This window comes from Fopius arisanus, unplaced genomic scaffold, assembly GCF_000806365.1.
Source record: "Fopius arisanus strain USDA-PBARC FA_bdor unplaced genomic scaffold, ASM80636v1 scaffold00015, whole genome shotgun sequence".
NCBI lineage: Eukaryota > Metazoa > Arthropoda > Insecta > Hymenoptera > Braconidae > Fopius > Fopius arisanus.
The window spans coordinates 168,838-190,109 of NW_011887754.1; the positions used below are offsets into that span (position 1 = coordinate 168,838).

The following is a 21,272-nucleotide window of genomic DNA, read 5'->3' on the forward strand; positions in this document are numbered from 1 at the left end:
TCATCCATATCCAATGTCCGAAATGTCCAATTTTTCCATTCAGAATTCAATTCGCAAACAAAATAAATTGACTAACTGACAGCACTTGAAAATTATGATTTTTTAATTGTCACAAGTTGGATAAAAAAAAAGGGTAGATAAGATCTGGCATCGAAAATTTTCGCAACAACGAATGAGAACGGGCGTGAGGTGAAGTGTTGGGCCAGTGTTTTGCCCCACAGATTGCCAACTCATTATGCAACACATCAACATTCACGCAATTCAGGTTCAATCGCACGAGTTCTATCATGGGAAACGATAGTACGTAACACCGTCACTCTCGCAGCAAGTATTGCAAACAATGTTGCCTATAACGAATCATTAAAAAGATAGCACAAGCATCGTCCAAGCAAGCCGGCAGAGTGTGAGGGTGTGACATTATTCCTTTTCCACCGTAATTGATAAGCCAAATCGAGGCGAATAAAATGTAATTATGCGACATAAGTCACCAGTGAACTGGAACTCAATAAAAAAAAATAAAAAAAAACCCCCGCAACTGGTATCAAATCGATGGCCTCATTATATTTATATTGTTCCCCAAGCCAATCAACCTTCTCGGGTTGATGAATGGTATCAACAAGTGTGGATAATGCACGTGCGAGTGTGACTAATATATTATTTTGAAATAGCGCTAAACAATCAATTTATCCAATAAAATGCTGCTAATGAGTAACCAGTTGCTTGCGTAAACTTATATCGCTTTTTAAACAAGAACAAATGATAAGTAAATAACATCACACCAGGAGATATCGAACGGTAAAGCACCAACAGATACGGAGAAATCGATTGGCCGAGTGTTGTTGCAGCGATTGTCGTAAATTATTCAAGAAGGTGATTTTTTAATACGAAGGACAATGACGAGGCCCCAACAAATGCGTTTAACATGCTAGTTAACTTGCCTTTTAACGTCTACTTAATAACAACGTAGAATTTGTAATTAATATAACTGTCGATGATGCAATAGCGTTGATATTTTCACGATTCAATTGACCCCATGGCAAGTCGTAAATTACATCCGATGAATGCTGCCTTTTCAGATTTTTTTTTATCGATATCAATTGAATTATTATTTATGCCGGGTCTTATCTCAGGATGAGTGAATGGAGGTGAATAATGCAGGAGGTACCCCTGTGGTCCCCAGCTGTGTCTCAATAAGATCCAATTATCTGCAATAAATGCCGCAAAAATGGGGGAAAATTACCGTCGGTTATTAAATCGCAATGAATAACAAACGAGGCGAGTGTTAAAGGTCTTAAAATATTGATAATCAGCTTTGTGATGAATTTCTGAAGCGCCTGATTGGAGGTGAAGCTGAGCACTCAGAACTAGTTGAAAAATTCACACGCAGTTACGTAAATATTAAAAAAAAATCCTAACAGTGTTATCCTCAACCGAGGTAGCAGTTTCCATAATTAAGATGTGTAGATTCATCATTCATCATCATTTGATGAAAAACCTCAACTCCGAAGGATGAGAAATTCTGATGATAAAGAATTTATTATTCACCCACACACCCGCACAATTATCTCCATTTTAATAATCTCCATCTATTCCTCGATTTCATGACTTACAAATAATCCAGTATTCATGAGATACTGGTGTCGTAATAAGTAATAACGTTACTTACGGTGTTAGAGTCACTGCATGATTGCCCCGTTAACGGATCTCCCGTTGCTGTTCCATCCGAATGTATCGCCTGGAGGATACCTCCAGCATTCCAGTGGATCTTCGGACGATCGTATCATTCCCCGTGTTTAGTTTAATTAGTTAATGACACGATTAATTTCACGACTCCCGCGACGAGCGAATGCTGTACGAAAAATTACGCGACAGCACGCGCAATTGGCAGGAGATAAATCTGATTTCTAATATTTTTTACGAAGATTTAATAAAAATTATAGAAAATTTTGTAGGACATTCGCTCTATATTATTGATTTGACTATTTTTCAAGCTTCTTTTTTTCTTTTTAATTCGTCTGTCGGGGAGAATATAGAATATAGAATGATTGAAGATGTATCGTTGTAAGGTTTTATTGCGCAATGCGTTGGTCGGGGCAATTGTCGCCGGCTATTTCGGTTCGGATAATCCTCTTTCTGGTTTTATGCTCCTTTTTCAACGAGGGACTTCCGCTGGGGCAATGTGACTCTCTCTCCACGTTCATTCAACCGGTGCTTCGACGATAAACCGGGTGTCGAGACACGTGAAATCACTTGAATCCACACGTGCCAAAAGACGTAAAACGGGTGGCTGATGAGTTCAGGGGGTGAGGGGATTCTTCAGGGGAATAATTGAGTGTCACGTTTGCAGGGTGATGTAAGGGATGATTGTTCTGACTTTGTGACGCAGGTGAAAATATCTACGTGCAATTCCCTTCTGGTTTAATTCTTCAATCCAATAAATTTTAATTGTCAGTGATAATTAATTCTCTATTTAAAAAAAAATTGAAATCGAGGGATTTCTCAAATTCTTCGAATTTCATTTTGGGACTATTTTTCGAATCGGAATTTATCCGTCGGATTTATTCAATCGCGGATGTCGACTACAGAGGGGTCACCGCCATCTTTCGGAAATTTCATCTACCCGCTCAAAGTACCACCCTCTGGTAATCGAAAATAAAATGCAGATAAACTGATAATTGAGGGACTAAAAAAAAATTATGAAGGGTTGATCTTTCGACAGCCAGTACTCATTGCAAAATTAGGGCGAAAATGAAGTTTTCCAGATTTTTTCTAAACCATCTCAATTTCACTGATCCGATTCTCCAAAATTTGGAAAATCCCTTCAGAATTAGTCAGGGGAGTTCAACATTTCAATTTACTGTCCAAAATTTTTGTAAACATGAGACTCTCAATGAGACCCTGCAATCGATTTACAACGGAGTGAGCGAAAGTCGAGAGTAAAGACAAATCAATGCCTGAAAATCGTTAAATCACTCTCACTGCCCCCGTAATGATTGTCCTCCCATGAACCCAAGACATGTACCTGTAGGAGTAAAAAGGGGTCGTACCTCCCCCGCAGGTGAAAACAATCGCGCAGACGCGTTGACCGATGTCCAGTTTATTTGGTAAAAATTCAACAGCCGCACCAGAAGTACAACCCCATAATTTACGCTCCACACTCCATAAGCTGCCTCGGTAATTAGATCATATCCTAAGTGAATCACCCAACAGCTAAAAAATTAATCAGGTGAGTATTAATTTTCAAACAATTTCCAAACGACTGTCCAGCCCGTATTATTATCTAACAGATAAAAATCCTCGATCGATTATCGATTCCCTCCGCTTCCCCGCATATTCATTCCGTTCCATATTCATATTCAAATCGCAGTTTCTTCTTCGCTATTTTTCGGATTTATTACATCAGAAGAGCGGCCTTAGCATTCAAACTTATAAGTAGCCACTTGATCCTTGAAACAGCACTATCCACATTACTATTTCATGTAATCAATCAATGAACGCTTCCCCGGTCGGCTTGAATGAGTATCTGTCATTGGTAGACCAGTTCGAATCATCACTTACTGCCACGTGAATCGTCCGCACTTTAAATTCCAAATAGATGTTTTATATTCAATTTATCCCTCGAAAATTATCCGACAAATCGAAATGTGTTATCGACTCACAGACTGGTGGTACGACATTGAGTGCCCGATGATGGAAAAACCGTCTTCTTCTATCAACAGCCCAGTGGATCTCGAGGACAGGGATCCCAATGGACTCAATGAGCATCTCCAGGTTGTCACTGAATATTTTTTATTCGTTAACAATTACTCATGCCAGTCAATTGACTTAGCAAATCCATGGAGAGAGCTTAATGGAAAATTTTATTCAATAGGTCATGTGGGAGGACGTAATCGGGGAACCCGACGGCATCAGGAGTCCAGAATGCGCCTGGAGACTCAGTGGACACTGTTTTCGATTATCCAGAGGCTGTTGCTATATCTTTTTATCTGTTATCATAGCTCCATTTGTTGCACTCGTTTTGGGATTCACATTCGCATGCCTTTCGTTTCAAGTGAGTGAAAATGCCCCAGAAAAATTGTAGTGCTAGTAGGAAAAAGAGTCATCAGTTAAAATTCTAAATAATTTTGAAATTATATAAATTTATTTGGTTAAGGTAAAATATTATCGATAGGAAAGACAATTTGATGGCGATAATAATGCAATACAATTGCGATAATAATTCCAATAATCGTGCAATCAATATTGGTAATGATATTTTCTTTTTTAGCACATCTGGTGTATAGCCCCATGTCTTCGAGTGTGGAAAATATCGTGTGCTGCGACGAGGACGTTTTTCACTGGTTTTACTCATGCTCTAGTGCGTCCTTGCGCAGAATCCATCGGCTACTTGTTCCATAATATTCGAATACACAATCAAAGACTGCCCGATGGTCCGCAACTCAAAGAAGATGCCTTAATCGTGTAATTGGATGAATAAAACCAAAAACTCTATGCTACTCCTAATGAAAATAAATGTGACGTTCTTTTCATAATGTCTTATCAGAAATTCTGTTTTATACGGTTTTTTTTTCATGGATTCCAGAATATTAAACAAGAACCAAGAAGTTTTCTCCGCGTGAATTCGGATCGATAGACATTTCCAGTTGAGTCACGCGATCGTAACTGAGATTGAAATGAGATCGATAGTCATGCACAGGTGGGATTTTTGAATTTCCAGCGGGAGATCCTCGCGTTTTTATAAATTATATTTTTTTATGATCCACGAAGAACGATAAAATGAGGGTGGTATAATTGGAATCTGAAATCATCAGCAACGATAAAAGATTCGAATCGATGCACGTATTTTTTTTCAAAAGCAGAGGTTTTAATGTTTGGAAAAATTGAATTGTGGAATTTTTCGGGAAATATTGACGGTCCCCCCCGTTTTACTTCCATTGCATATTTATCAGAATGCGAGGGTCACGGGGGCGACGTGATAAATACGGGACCATCGGAATCCATGAGTTTCTCTTGGACCCAGTGCCTGTGCAATCGTCCGAGTGATAACAACTGATCTGAGAGAATAAATATGGCGATGCGTGTGCACATAAGGCTTTTTAATACCACGAGGAACTGCCAATTTGAAACTGCTAGAGGTATCCTTTTGGAATTGTCTTCATCGAGGAGTTCAGACCATTCCCATTTTTCAAATTTTTAATTTTGAGTATTTTTTTTATGAGTTGTTCGTTTTTGTGGTGCAAATACATTTCGAATGTATTTTTTTCTTAATTAGAATTTCTCGGTAATTAATAGGACTCTCTGTATCGGCAACTCTAAAAAAGGCAAAAGGTGAGTTTACGGTTGCAGATGGCTATTTTAGTATTTATTAGAGTTCGTGTCAACTTGTTATCTAATCGGGAATTTTTATCTGTTGCCTGAGTGCGGTGGATTGAATTCCACTGGCCAAAGAGGATTGATCAATGTAGAGGCTCGGTTCTGGGGGTTTGAATGACCGGACAGGAATTGTAGTATCTCAACCCGAGAGAGAGAGGGCGGCACATGATTCCCTGATAAATTTTTGGAAATTTCGAATTTTTCCATTCCGGTGAATACCTCCTCGATTTTCATGCCCCCCTAATACTTTTCCAAAAATTTCGAATTTTTTAATTGCAGTGAATACTTCCTCGATTTTCATATCCTCCTGATACTTTTTCAAAAATTTTGAATTTTTCAATTTCAGTGAATACCTCCTCGATTTTCATATTTCCCTGATACTTTTTCAAAAATTTTGGATTTTTCAATTTCAGTGAATACCTCCTCGATTCTCATGCTCCCCTGATATTTTTTCGAAAATTTCGAATTTTCAAATTCCAGTGAATACCTCCTCGATTGTCATGCTCCCTGGATATTTTTTTGAAAATTTCGAATTTGTCAATTTCAGTGAATACCTCCTTGATTGTCATGCTCCCCTGATATTTTTTTGAAAATTTGGAATTTTTCAATATCAGTGAATACCTCCTCAAAAAATTACCACTGGCTTTTCACCGCAAAATCAGTACAAATTCCGTTGTTACCTAGTGCTGATCTCAATTTGAAATGCTTGAGAGAATATCCAGATGGTGGCGGGAGCATGTGCCTCTTGAATTTAAATTTGAACGCAAAGGGGAGTAAATAATATTTGTTCTGCCAGCTATATTAATATTTTAATATTTATTCCTAACTTTTATAAAAATATAAAAATTGTAATGGCACAGTGTCAATTGCACGTTTGTAATTGAAAATTACAACACACATTTCGCTGACCACAATTATTTATGAGAGAATCAATTATGAGGTACATTCGGTATTCAATTTATATTTCATATGGTAATTATTTTAATTTTTACATTTTATTTGCAGTTCTCTGGTGATCTTGCCTACAAAAATGAATTTTCAATATTTTCAATTAATCATAATGCCCCCATAATGAAAATATTTACCTGAATTTTCCCGGTGTTCACCAACTTTTATTAAATAATTGAAAATAAATTTGCAGCTTCTTCGGGTTTTTTCTAAACGTTCGCTAAGAAGTTTCAGTAGTGTGAACAGCTATCAGGGAGACGGACAGTAGATAAATCAGTAAATAAAAAAATAATGAATACATACCGAATGGTGATTGGCTTTGGATTGATTCCAGCATTATTCAATTGGCAAGATCCTTTCAACATCGAGTCCCAGTACACCCAGGACGAGATAATAATCCGCGATCAGTTTCGCTCGTACTGCCAGGAGAAGCTCCAGCCAAGAATTATCGATGCATTTAGAAATGAGAATTTTGATAAGGTCATAATAAAGGAACTGGGATCCCTCGGGGTACTATGTCCCACTCTGAAGGGATATGGGGCTGCAGGAGCTTCCTCCGTAGCTTACGGGCTCATTAATAAAGAGATTGAGTCTGTGGACAGCGGGTACAGGTCCACCTTCTCCGTGCAAAACCTCGCCGCCACTGCCATCGACTCTTGGGGCAATCAGGAGCAAAAGGATAAATATTTACCCAAACTTGGTAACTGCAAATTATTAATTTTGCAACTCTCCCACAACATCTCAAGCTCACAAAGCTGAAAAGTCCGCAATTTTCAGGAATCGCTTTCTAATTCCAACAGTTCCACTCGGAATCCTACGAATCCTTAAGTTAAAAAATTTTGTCACGACTTTTCGTGAAATATCTTCAAATCCAAAGGAGATAGCGAAATTTTTCTTAAAGTATCCTCCGGAGGGCGGAATGAGAGCAACAAAAAAGCTTTTTACTGAAATTTCGTTACCTCTATTCGATTCCGAGATATTCCTCGATATCTCGACTAACGAGTGAGTCACTTTAATACTTTTTATGTTTTCACTGTTTATGCATTCGCCCAATTTTTCCATGTTGGGATAAATATTTTCAGTTTCTGGGGATCTGATCGGTTGCTTTGGTCTCACTGAACCCAATCATGGCAGTGATCCTGCTGGAATAGAAACGAAAGCAATCTATGATGCCAGCAGAAAGGTCTACAAGCTCAGTGGTAGCAAGACCTGGTAAATCAATTCAACGAGACAAAATAAATGATTGTATCGTTGGGGATAACGTATTGGTATTGTTCTTCAGGATAACAAACGCCCCAGTAGCAGATTTACTAGTAATTTGGGCGAAAACCGACGATGGAACTATCCGAGGATTCATAACAGAGAGAAAGGGCAACGAGGGGACATTAAGTACACCTAAAATCGAGGGGAAAGTATCTTTAAGGGCCTCTGCTACTGGAATGATCCTAATGGACGATGTCATCGTCCCTGAAGTTAATTTACTCCCTAATGTTACTGGTCTCAAGGTAAATGATGCCATTTGAACATCAACTTTGGGAGTAAGAAACTGTCAAGCATTAAATTTTATGCGAATTCGGAGAATTCTATTATATGCAACTACCCCTACGACGCGCTCGCTGCGATCGTTAACGGATTTATTTCAGAGCAAATTATAACACAGACAATTTATTTATTGTTTAATTGTTTAATTTTAATTTCTCCACGGAGACCTCGTGAATTATTAATTCAGTATAAAAAAACATCTGCTGAGAGACCATGAGTCAATGATTGACATGCACTGAGATTGGATAAAATAAATAAATCATGAATGATTAATTATGAGTTCAGGGCCCATTCGCATGCCTGAATCACGCACGTTACGGAATAGCGTGGGGTGCTTTGGGTGCCGCTGAGGAGTGTCTGAGACTGGCCAACACCTACGTGTCAGAGCGTAAGCAGTTCAACAGACCATTGGCAGCTAATCAATTGATACAGAAGAAATTAGCTGACATGATGACGGAAATAGCCATCGGGCTGCAGGGATGCCTGCGCGTTGGCCGACTCAAGGACGAGGGCAAGTTAGTTATCGAGAGACGGAGAAAAATATTCAATGAACACTAAACCCTTCGTCAAGGACGATATTCAATCGTGCGTGTCACTGTTTCAGGGCTACACCAGAGATGATATCAATGATAAAAAGAAATTCAGCTGCCAAAGCCATCAACATCGCCCGAAATGCAAGGGATATGCTCGGGGGAAATGGAATTTCCGACGAGTACCACATCATCAGGCACATGGTTAATCTCGAATCAGTCATCACGTACGAAGGTAGAGTCTTAATTAATGAAATACTCCACAAAAATACCCAATCATTCGTTCCAAAAATACATGAATGATTAAAAAATGGACATGATGATTATTGGACGTCACATTTGGAAAAATTGGTAAAGCAATTTTCTTGTGCTCAAAAATATTTATACTGAGAGACAAAAGCTCTAATCGAATCATCATCCTGACGTAATTATCATAATTTCGACAATCACGAATTTTCAAATACTCATTTTCAACTGTGGATAAAAAAAAAGAATTAATTCTTCTGACGCAGGCACCGATGATATCCACGGTCTTATTCTCGGACGAGCTATTACTGGTATACCAGCGTTCTTCGGCTGATGTTAATGATTTATAAACGCCTCATCAGCCCCAGTTGTATTCTCATTTAATCACAACATCTGGCCAATGTTGAAACGAGTGAAAAAAATAAACACTGTCACTCCTGGATATTCACAAAATCATGTCCAACGTATTTTTAATCATAAATAAATTAAGTTTAATTCCTAAGTAATAAAGCATTAATTACATTCTCAATTTCTTTGTTTTGTCTTTTAGTCAATTACAACACACATCTCGTGCAAAAGTGTAAAGAGGTTCTCTTTTTTAATTTTTTTTTTCTTGTTAGTTCTTTTAGTGCTACACTCAAATATACCTTTACGACTTAAATTGTGTTTAATAATTCTTGACTACAATAAGCTCTTCGTAAAACGTAAGTAACATTTACAGTAGTTTACAATTGTTCACGTTGGGTGATCGTCGCAATGTGTCTATTACATAGGTACACATTATCATTTGTTAATCACTTTTCAATTTCCCAGTGCTGGAGTTGAATCTCAATTGAATTCACGGTACCAATGAGAGCCTCCTCCTCCATCAGATCGAAAAATATGTTTTTTTTATTTTACCCATCCCTCGCCCGGAATAATCAGGCGAATGCTCCCCATCTGCACGTGAATCCCTAAATTCTGAATAGTTTCTCAATTCACTAGAAAGCTTGATTCAACCCCAGCACTCACAATAGTTCGCCTGCGCCCAAAAATAAGGATCCACTTCTAGAAAATAAAAATGATAAAACGCATGAATAAATACCCCACCCTCTTCCCATTTGAACGAAACTTTGGTAATCCCATGGCATCTCGATATCCTCCGAAGAGATAAACAATAAAGAATAATCAACAAAATTATGATCATCTATTTATAAATCTACACTCGAGCTCATTGTGTCCCCCAAAACGGAATTTCCATCTGGAAATAATAGAAAAGTTCTCAATCATTCCCTGCATCCCCACCCTTTTTGTCCGTACGATGATTCTCGTCATATAATAAATATAATAATGTATACTCAGTTTGCATTTGTATTTTACATTATTCCTCTCATAATTACTCACATTTTTTTTTTTCATGTTAAATGGTTTTTCTCTCATTAACTATTCGATACCTTATTGTCGTGCGAACTGTTTTATCTCTTGGTTTTTTTACACTGTGATGCTGGAAAGGAGACCCAAATGAAAAAGGATGATCTCATGCATCTACACATGTTCTTAATAATTATCCTTAATTCTTTTTAAATTGTAGAAAATTTACCGCTCCCGTTGTTAAACAATTAATCGATTGGTGACAAGTACGAGATGCAATCGCAGAGAGATAAACTTTCTCGATATTAGAAAATACGTTTCTGGAGTCAAGAAAAATGTTTTCCTCTTGTTCAAGAGATTTCTGGAATTTGGGAAGTTCTCGCTCAGAAATGTTGTATAATGAAGAAAAAATTGTCTAGAGTCAATAAAATAGTTCTCTCGACTTCAAAAACTTCTTTTGAAGCACAAAGAAAGTTGTTTTCTCTGTGACGACTAAACCACCGAGCAATCGTATCCCTTCTTGCAGGAAAAATGTTATTGTACTCTTTCGCAACTATTTATTCCAAACCTCGTAATCGCCAAGACCGAATTTTCTTGTCCTGAACATAAGTGTTTATTGTACCCCGTCATTAATCCCTAGATCCCTCGGATATGTTTCAAATCTGAATATAAATATATCATTTTGCTCTGTCCATCCTCTCAGCTACGATTCCATTGAAACGATTTACTTACCGACAATTTGATTCATACTTTAGCCTGATCATTCAATTGTGCGTGAAATAAATTATGAAAACCCAAAGAACCACCTGAAATATATTCGTGATTTAATCCTCATGAATCAATCAAGTCTCCGTCATCTCGATCTTCCATTTCTTTACATAATCGTATATAAAACACACGTATACACACACGAATCAGAAATAGAAATGCATTTATTTCTCCAGCTGAAATCATCCTATTTCCGCAGTAAACATACGTTGTCACCAGAATTTTCCACTGTTCAATCGATAATCTATTGATTTAAATCTCTGATGATTCTCTTTACTCTGTAATATACAAATATATCGTTTAAATTTGTTTTCCCGTTATGACAACTGAAACAAGGTCTTGAATTAATTGATCCTTTAATTAAATTTCGCCGTCCCCTTTCTGTTCCACTAAGGGCCTCAGGGCGTCGATGAGACCGAAGGGGAAAAAATCCCCAAGTCCCTCGCACCCTCGTCATCGCGTTTACACTCGTAGAATATAATATATTATTCATTTATATTCATTACATTATCGTTATCATTAATATTTTACTATGTGTTGGTTTTTCCTTATTTTGTTTTCACTTATCAACTTGTTTACCTAAGTGTGTCAAGTTTGTTATTTTTTCCCCCCACGAATTTTTCCACTCCGTTCATACATTTTAATCACTCCCAAAGTATTTTCGCTCGTCTACCTACAATTTCTTTACAATCAGAATTAATCCCTCAAGATATCCAATCTCAACAAAAAAAAAATCTCGTGTTCACTCATTAATATATTAATAATCATTTCTGTCAAAATCGATAATAGTAATAATTAATAATAAATTCTTCATCTCAACTAAGTTATGTACAGAAATATTATACAGTTACACGAGTGACGTGATTTACCTCATTTTCAATAGTTCTCTTCCATTCATAACTTTTTTCTTTTTTGTTAAACATAACAGGGGGATTTCTTCGATCGAGTATGCGTGAGATTCGTTTTAATCTAACTGACGCAAGGCAGCGGTCATTCTTCCCATGGGTTTTTTACGAATGAATGAATCACTCGACTCGACTTCATCGAACCCCATGGACATTCACTTTAATCGTGTTTGGATGGTAAAGTTATCACGATCCCCTCGAAAACAACTGAAAAATTCAGCTCCACTGGGAGGAGAAATTCATTTTTATAATCAAGTTCATTTGCGAAAAAAAAAAAAAATTCACTGATGTTGGAGGAAAAATTCTTGGTGGTATGAAAGAAGTTTCTAAACTCAAGAAAACTCTCTCTTGATTCTAAAAACTTCTTTTCGAATATCACAAAACATTTTTTTTCACGAAACTGTATTCTTGCCACAAAACTTCGTCCGCCGATTAAAACGAAGTGAAACTTTCTTATAACAACAACGGATAATTGTCAGGATAACTCAATCGAGTACAAAATTATCAGTAAAGATTGTGAAAATCTTATTTTTACCCAGTTTCAGCACAATAAACAATAACACCAGTTATTGTATTGATAACAATTATTATTTGTCTTTTAGTATTCAACTACTAAAATAATTTAAATCGATTGCAATTTTATCAAATAATTCGAGTTCTTTCCGATAAAAACGAATACAGATTGTTGTAAAACTGCCCTCGGGATAAATAGATAATGAATAAAAATGCTAAATTGCACTTATCATCTTTTGCCACATTAATGCTGAATTATTGAATCATTGAACTTGATCCCGAAAATGGATTTTTCCCGACAGTACCCAGGAACTCGAACACGCCATTGACAAAAACAACGCAAGATCTATCAAACACTCTTCCAGTATAATCTAAAAAATTCAACGAATGATCATTCGTTCAATTACCTCATTTAACCCAATATTACAATAATATATGTTTACTTTGTACTATATATGATCTTAATCAGGCGATCGAAGCCGTGTCTCTATTATTTCATTTTTGGTACGATGAATTCTCTCTCTCACGCACTCCACGAAAAAAATTATTCTCTTTTGGTCTGATTTCACGAGTATTTCACATCTCCATATCGCTCTAAAGAGCATCATCGATATTCACGGGATTTAAAATGGTGGAGGAGAATTGTTGCATCCAATATGCCCAACGAAAAATCCCTTTTCCCAGGGAAAAAAAAAAGGGAATCTACTTAAACGTGAATAAAGATCAAAGTGAGGCACTAACTGCTGGACATTGAGAGTTTTAAATTGACAAAGATTGATCGACAGGTGGCTCATTCACAATTAACCACAGCATTATCGGCAATTACGGAATACAGGAGTAAAATTCGATTAATCCAGTGAACATCGATGACTCATCGAGATTTGTTTATTCATTAAGTCACTGTAATTACTCTACTCAACAACAAACGGCGCTTGTATCAATTATCGATTTTCTACTGATCCCCTGAAGTCCTCAGCTTCTCGAAAGAAAAAAATTCACCTATCTTTATTTACAAATGCACCAGCATCGTAGCACTGATGCCAGGGCTTCCTGGATTATCACTCACCGTAGCACAACTCAATTCTCCCACTGTCCTCCAGCCCCTGGTCCTCAACAACCCCTTCATCAGCGTCTGATAAATCATCACTTTGTACACTCGCACAGAAAAAAAACATCACGTGGCCTTTTATTAATCCCTGCCACTTGTTCTCTTCACCAACCGCGAGGAATTGACGAGTCACTTATTAGTTCATTATTTTCGTTGAAACTTGCTCCTGCTACTCATCGCAAGATAAATCATGGTCAACCCAAGCCCTCCAGAAAAAAAACAACAATTCACAGACAGAAGAAGTTTCTTGATGTTTCTACAGCTTAGAAGAAGAAATAAACTACAACAAGTTTTCACAATTCCAGAGTCAATAAAATCATTCTTCATTCAAGAAAAAGCTTTTTTCGAAGGGAAATGAAAAGAAAATGGTTTTCTTGGAGAAAAATTCATTTTCTAACGTCGAAATATATTTTTTTTTCGCATCATCAAGAAAGGTCTTTTTTCTGTAGTCTCAGAGAAGTAATAAACTCGATTACTATTGCTTGTCAAGCCTACGTGAAAAGCCTCCAATTAACCGTAATTTTGACTAGAATGTTCACCCCCTGGGGAAACGAATAAAGATAATATCTCGACTAGAGGATCAACCATAAAATGATTAATAAAAAAAAAACATCTCAACAGCTTAATCTAAAACTGGCGAATTATGGCACTAACCGAGGAGAGATGAAGTGCTTGGAATAATAAATCTCGTGTAAGTAGTAGTTCCGCCGATGCCGTCAGGCAGTTAAAACCCCCAGTGCATTGGTTTTCCCCACAAAAACGCCAAAAATCGGATTCACCTGTTCCTCATATTTGTTTAAATATGTCAGACTGACTCCGTATACTTGAAATGGCGAATGAAAATTGAAATGCAAGTCCAACTGCACTCTGATATCGATTCGGCGTCGAATTGAAAACCGAGAAGGAAAACAATGGACGGGCATCGGCGTGCAGTTTTACCCCGTGTTCAACGAAATAATTTACGAGAAGGCAAGATCCTCCTCGGGCGACTCGTCGTGGTATTCCTCGTGGTCAGACGTATGTCACAAAACATCGGTCGCCTGGCGTGGACTTATACCGAGGCTCGGCGATAGTTGGCCCTCGTCCACACCTGGATTTTTCGGGTCCTCGTCCTTCCATTTATCCATTGAACGACGTCTTGCGTTCATGAAGAAATTACCAACTGTCGTTGGCTCGAGGCCCAATTGCCTGGCGATTGTCACCTGCATCTCCTTCGACGGTCTCTTTGTTTCCTGAAAATTTGACGAGTGTCAATTATGGGAGACATCGGGAGATGAGATTGTGTTGGCTTAAAGTGCAAGAGCCATTTTTTCTTATTATTGTCGTATGGTCTGAGGGATTTTAGGAGTTCACTGGGAAAAATTTCGTCCATCTCGATTTTTTTATGGGTAAATTATATTTTATTAGAAAATTGTTTCAATTCAGAGAAATAACATTTTGGATGTCAGGAACAATCGATATTATTCATTTTCACAGAAATAGTGCTGGGAAAATTATTAAATGCCCCCACGTCAAATTACGATGAACCAAGAATTAAGAAAAATTTCAATACTGTGAATGTTAATGCAATACCGATTTCAATCTCTCACGAAATATCTTATTTATCCAGACGTTATAATAAAATAAAAAAATTCACGATAAAAAATAAATTGGAATTCAACGTTGCCCTAAATTCTCGAAATGATCATGAAAATTGAATAACCCATTCAATTAAATCACCTGCGAATTCAGAATTCACCGATATATAATCAGTTTTCGAATTTATCAGCAACTCAAAGATTCTTCGATAAAACCCTGGATTGAAAAAAAAAATTCGCGGGATTCCACTTGAAAAATTGATGTTTCCCGAAAACTCGCGGCTTAAAGCGGAAACATCGAAGAACATTTCCCAGCTGTTAAAATTTCCGACCAGAAAGGTTCTGTGGTCATTTATCCACAAAATTAATAGTTAATGTGATTAATCAATATTTAGGAAAATAGTGAAATTCTATTGATCTGCCTTTACGATTTGCCAACGGAATTTATTTTGCCGGTACTATTTCAGGGGTGAGAGAGTCTTGGGGTGAAATTCTACTAGGACAATAGAGGGCTAGGGCTAAACTAGGCCCATAAAATGGCGACTAGCACCAGCTCAACAATAGTGCAACTGAAATGCTGGGTGTAGGCTAAAGAGCTAGTCGCGAAATTATTCAGAACCGATCGATAGTTCGACTCTTGGCTTGACGCGAGAGGCACGATTCAAGTGGTAGCACTACTCCCCGACTATTTCTCTCTGTTTTCCCATTATTTTCTCCATACCCAATCCCCTTTCCACCTGTATACTTTTATTCACATCCTGGAGCATGAGTTGTGCCTCCAGGATGAGGTATTATTAGCTGTCTCCAGTTGAAGGTAAATCAGAGCACTCGGCTGATTTGCAACGTATTTCGTTATTCAGACGTAACCAGCCTAGTTTCCAAGTTTTCCCCCTCCGTGAGAATATTTCAGGCTCATTTTACGAAATTTCTTATATCCCCCGCAGCACTGGCAATCAATGCACGTGCATTTTTCATGCGAATCAATTAAGAGCGAAAGTTCAATTAATTCTGGTTCACTCCAAATACTGGTCACTCCGAAGCTGACTGAAATTCAGGGAATTTTAGCTGGTACACCTTCCAGTTTTAAATATTTTAATTAACGCTAAAGCTCGCTATTTTTTCCAGTGGAATTTATAGATATTTTCAGCAGGCTTTTTTGAAAACGCCAAAAAAATAAAAGAACCGGGGAACCGTAACAAAAGTGGAAAATTTTTTTAAGAAATGGCAACAAAGGGGTCCGGAAATTATAATGAACAAAAGCAAACAACCCCAACCCCCCCCCGCCAACCGAAAATCAAAGAAATCAAAACAAAATCAAAAAAAAAAAAAAATTAATTTTTCGATTTTATTTTTTACGGAATTCAATTGGTAACGTACGAAACACCGGATTGTTAGCATCCTGTAGCCGAAAGGTATTAGACTGGGAAAACGGAAAGATACGCGAAAACAGAAATTGAGGAGAGGTGCGACTATAACGGGATTCTACTGCAAACTCATACACGCGGATTCCACAAGCCACGATGATCACTTGCATGCTCGGGATAATCCACTTGAGCATTGTTTAGGAATTGTGTGCGTGCAACAGGTGATGAGAATTTCGGGGACTCTCCAGCAGAGAACAAATACGAAAAATCGATTTTCCCTGCAATCCGTGTATCACCGTACCCAGTGTCTACCCCTCTCTCATTTACGCAAGTAAACTCTGTGAGGGAGGAGGGAATGGGGGTGGGTAATGAGTGATGAGACAGGAGAGGAATAGCAGATAACGAGGGGTGAATAGAGGACTCACTTTAAAAATAGCCTGTAGAGTACGGCGCTGAAGGTCTGTGAAAACCAACCGCGGTTTCTTGGGGGCGGGCTGCTGGTGTTCTGCCTGGCTCGCCATCTCGTCTTTCCTCTTGCAAGCTGTAATTATCATTTTTTAAATCACTATTAGTCACGATACCCCACAAATCCCTTAACTAGACTAATTGAACTCAGTGTTAACTTAAAACCAAGTCGTGATCTTCGATAACTCGACATTTTTTAATCAGTCAATATTTATGAAAAATCAACGCCACTCGTTGATTATTCAAGTACGCAGAGAAAAAAGCTTTTATTTTTGGATGTGGCACCCTCGACATCGGGGATTTTGTCACGGAAAGCCCGAGTTTTTGTGGAAAACTAAAATCATTAAATAAAGATTGATTTCAGAAATTGTAACAACGATTTGATTATGTATTTATTGTTAATAATTCAGTAGATTCTGCAAAAGCTCGAGCTTAATGAACGAGCTAAATGATATGGAAGTGAGTAAATTATTTACTCGTGTTGCTTGAAATTGATTAAAGATGGAGATTGCTTAATTAAAAATAGTGACAAAATCCCTTAGTTTATCCTCTGACTGCCTGAATTTGAAAATTGTGCATAAACATCAAAATTTCTCTGTGTAATCAAGTAATTGAATGGGACTACTTACTTCCTCGTTGTGGAATCTGTGCAGCTGAAAACAGAAAAATAACTCGTATGATTAAAATGCCTCAACGAATCTCCGTTACAATCTCCGTAATGTATGTTTTTGTTTTATGATTATTGGTATATCATCGGGCAACTTCGGCATAAATACAAATACACATTAAGAAACATAACATGTACAGTCATTAGAAAGAACTGGGTTGCATATAAAAACGAATCCCAACTTGAAAACTACAGTCATTAACATTTCACTAAGAGGTATTGCTGTAGAGAGGGTTGAGGGGGGTTGAGGGTTTCAGACCGTGTTACATGTTACATGTACTGTGATTATTATTTATAATGTTGAGTGTCTGGATATGCTGACATTGTAAATGTTGATGTCTCTCTCTGAAAAAATGAAAAAATAAAGAAAAAACGCTAAGCGTCACTCGAGTCATTGATTAATTCCCTGATTGAAATGTCGAATTGATCTAATAGACTGCGTCAGAAGGATACCTCAGGATTTTTATTGAAATGTCCGGTTGTCCCTTTACGTTTACTTGCGAAAAACAGGATTCTCCATTAGCACGAGTCACTTCCCCGCAAATTGAGTGTCACACCGATTTCTATTGTACGACGATTAGCGAGTGGAAAAGCTCGACTGCACATTCGTGGGTGGAGATATTTTTTTTGGTGAAAATTCCAGTGCTGCCAAGGGAGATACTCTTTACCAAAAGGAAGGGGATGAATGGAAGAAATAAAAACGAGGCGAGAGCTAAACGCGAATGCAATCCGCACGCCATTTACCCTAAACTCTCGCGTGGACTTTGCGACGAAAAAAAAAAAAAAAATTGGCCGCGTTGGATGAAAAATGGGGGTTGAGGGGTTGAACGGAAAAGGGAAAGAGATTACAAAGAGAAAGTTCGGATGGACAGCGGGGGAATTGATCTGTCCATTATTGCCATGAATTTAAACTGAAAAAATATTTTCCTTTTGCGGGAGAAAAAAAGAATTAACATAGCAGTGGATTTAAAATGCAAAGGGGGTGGAAATCCGAGGGAAAATTGTTTTTATTGAAATTCAAAGCAATAGCGAAATGTGCGTGGGGAAATTCCGGGAATAAAATCATCGGAAATCTTTTTTTTTTATTGAAGAATTATTGTCGACTGCAGCTGATTGAGAAGTTAATTGAATACGTTTGATTATCTCCACAATAAATGGAATTAAATCGCCAACTGGCTTTTTCGAGAATCCACAAATAATTTTTCTACACGAGCTGGTGAATCGGGGAGAAAGGGTATGTCGAGGGTAAAAAATAGAAGACTGGAATAAACTAGAAAAGGCAGAGTGGTATTTTTACATAAATAACAGAACTGAAAATGGAATTTGATGATGAATTTTGTTAATTGATAGTTGAATTGGATGGGATTTGATTGGATTGACGAAATTTATTGAAGCTGGATGAGGGAATTTTAAAATGCAAACAGATAGATTGGAAATAAATAACGGTGTGTTCCTTTGAAAAGGAAAAAAGGGTAAAAAGGGAGGTATGATGGAGAGACGGAGGGACCACAAGCCACTCTGTTTAGAATAACTCAAAAACGATTGGAGCAGGGTTTGTTGCCACAGACGGGAATGTACGAGCGTCACGTGCTTCCAATAGCCGACGTTCCATGCAACCCACATCCCACCCCCCATTCCACCCGACCACCCCCACCGTAACCGTACACAATATTATAAAACACAAAACACGTCGTACTGAGGTTTTGAAGGATTTTTCAAAAAGTTCCACCGTCGTCCAACACCGGGCTTTGACACGGACACCACCTCCACGGTTTAGTCTTGAGGGACAGACATAATTTCTTAGGGATTTCCCCAGGATTTATAGAGGTGATTCGGCTTTATTGCGAACTGCTCCTAGAGTTACGTTTCACCCACAACTCGCGTTATAAATTTCTCCCCTTTACCCCGTTTTATCTCATTTTTTTTCTTCTTGGTGAAACAATTTTATCAGCAGTCGTTTGAACCCATATTCCCGGAGATTTTTCAGCTTTGAGGATTGCAAAGTACCACTTGCTCGCCAGTGAAATTGCTTTTTCCAATGGAATAATTTCGACATTTTTTGTGGATTTTATCACTGATACGATATTCGAGAGCGGTCTAATGACAGAAATTAGTTGTTAATTACACTGTTTATGGTTTAAAGAATATTTTTACTATATTTTCAGAAAGAAATTGAGGAAATTCTCTGAGAATTTTTAGAATTCCTGGGATTCTTTGTGAAATCATTGAAAATTGAAGGGAATATTCATTTTTACTTTCAAATCCATCTGAATTTTGAACAGTGTAATTAAGGACAATGTAACAATCGACTGATTTCCCTTTACTATTCCATATTTTCACCAATCCGTGCCGAAAATCTTCTAAAGCCCAGATATTGAATAATCGATGAAACATCGCACCATCTCTCCGAGAAAATTTGGATTAATTTTGCAATTATAAATTATCTCATTACTATCCTTTTGCATTTGAATAATTAATCAGCAGTGTAACGAGTGGAAATTTATTCGCAAAGTACTTCATTGCTCACGAGATCACCCTATGAGTAATTTATAGTCTTAATTCGATAAAGCGCCTTGAAGATTAAATCATCAGAAATAAGTACGTGTGTCAGAGAGAATGTGACATCAGAGTTATGAATTCTGTTGGTGAATCAATAACGTTTAAATGATCCTTGTGTTGGTGTAACGTATTCATGCTCATGTCTGATAAAAGGGGATTATCTAAGAGACGGGTTTTTAAGTCTAGGGGTGGGTTTAAATCTACCTGTTAACATGACCTTATTGTATCCTTTTTGGTTTATCTCAACAACTATTTTTAATAAATCAGTCGGAGTATACAGAGGCGGGGTGGAGATCTGCCAGGAATATTAATCCACATTTTTATCATCATTTATTGTTTGTACTATCGCAGCAAGATGCTCACGTTTGTCGTAACGACAGCATTTGCCAATTTTCCCCATTTTCTCACTGCCCCTTCACTTTCAATTTCTTCAAATTTATCGCCAAAATTCGACAAAGATGAGTTGTATGAAGCGTTGAATATTAAAATTTCATTAATTATCAGAGAGATAATTATTAATTCAGAGAATCCACTCAATACTCAATCGTGGCTGTTCAAAATTTCATGAGTTATTACAAAAAATTTGAGGATAAATTCTGAAATTAGAGTTTGACATGTGAAAAATAAACTTGAATAAAATTTTATTAAAAAAATATCGATTTAATCTGAAAACATTAAAGAACTTTTCTGCAGCTGATGAAATTGCCGGCAAAAATGGTTTCTTAATATTTTCTAATAATGTTTTTTTTAAAAAAAAAAACATTATGAGGATTTTATTCTGAAATAATGTAATTCTCAGTAGACATGGCATTAGTACAGTGTTATTAATAGAATTCTGGAAGATTGTCAATAATAATAAATGAAGAATACACATTAGTCTCTGCACATGGCTCCTGAATTTGTCAAAATATTAGCGAATAGATTGAAGAGTGAGGGGGCAGCTGAAGTAGACGGGTAAATCCTTCTCAAATAATCTCCTGGATAGTATTAGTCTGGTAAAAATGCTGGCCATGCATCTACAATGGTTTTCAGCCCGGTGGCGTTTTATTGAGAAGAAAGTTGTCTCTACGACCGTACACATGTCATCCCCCCCCTCTTTTTGCTTAAATCTCTCAACCGAATCCCAGGCGTTCATCCTCAATGTTTCAGTCGCAAAATAGTCAGACACAGTTAAGTTATAATAATTAACATAATGATAAACGAAATCGTGGTGATTGACTTGAATTTTGGATGGCGATCGACGAAACGAGGATGAGATCGATCTGAACAATCGTAAGACCCGATTAAATCCTGAGTTACACATAGCTCCACACTAAATTCATACTTCCACCACTATTTACTCAGGATCTAGAATCGA

At 37.4% G+C, this 21,272-nt stretch overlaps 3 protein-coding genes across 3 annotated transcripts in view; 2 read left to right on the plus strand and 1 right to left on the minus strand.

Moving 5' to 3' along the window:
- The window catches only part of LOC105263414 (caveolin-3), a 33,948-nt gene extending 29,440 nt beyond the window's left edge, over positions 1-4,508 (plus strand). The window contains exons 2-4 of the mRNA XM_011299620.1: positions 3,662-3,771; positions 3,872-4,051; positions 4,268-4,508. Coding sequence (XP_011297922.1) covers positions 3,688-3,771; positions 3,872-4,051; positions 4,268-4,465 — 462 coding nt within the window. The 5' untranslated portion in view covers positions 3,662-3,687 and the 3' untranslated portion in view covers positions 4,466-4,508. The remainder of the gene's footprint in view (positions 1-3,661; positions 3,772-3,871; positions 4,052-4,267) is intronic.
- A 491-nt stretch (positions 4,509-4,999) lies between these two features.
- On the plus strand, positions 5,000-9,168 carry LOC105263416 (glutaryl-CoA dehydrogenase, mitochondrial). Its single transcript, XM_011299622.1, has 8 exons — positions 5,000-5,135; positions 5,293-5,328; positions 6,656-7,021; positions 7,404-7,533; positions 7,604-7,826; positions 8,149-8,378; positions 8,468-8,628; positions 8,906-9,168. The coding sequence occupies exons 1-8, from the start codon at positions 5,069-5,071 to the stop codon at positions 8,971-8,973; spliced, it is 1,281 nt and encodes a 426-aa protein (XP_011297924.1). The 5' UTR covers positions 5,000-5,068; the 3' UTR covers positions 8,974-9,168.
- Positions 9,169-10,996: 1,828 nt separating this feature from the next.
- Positions 10,997-21,272, minus strand: part of LOC105263417 (hepatocyte nuclear factor 6) — a 38,641-nt gene continuing 28,365 nt past the window's right edge. The window contains exons 3-5 of the mRNA XM_011299623.1: positions 17,319-17,342; positions 16,650-16,765; positions 10,997-14,515 (exon numbers count right to left, since the gene is read on the minus strand). Of these exons, the coding sequence (XP_011297925.1) occupies positions 14,306-14,515; positions 16,650-16,765; positions 17,319-17,342 (350 nt within the window). The 3' untranslated portion in view covers positions 10,997-14,305. The remainder of the gene's footprint in view (positions 14,516-16,649; positions 16,766-17,318; positions 17,343-21,272) is intronic.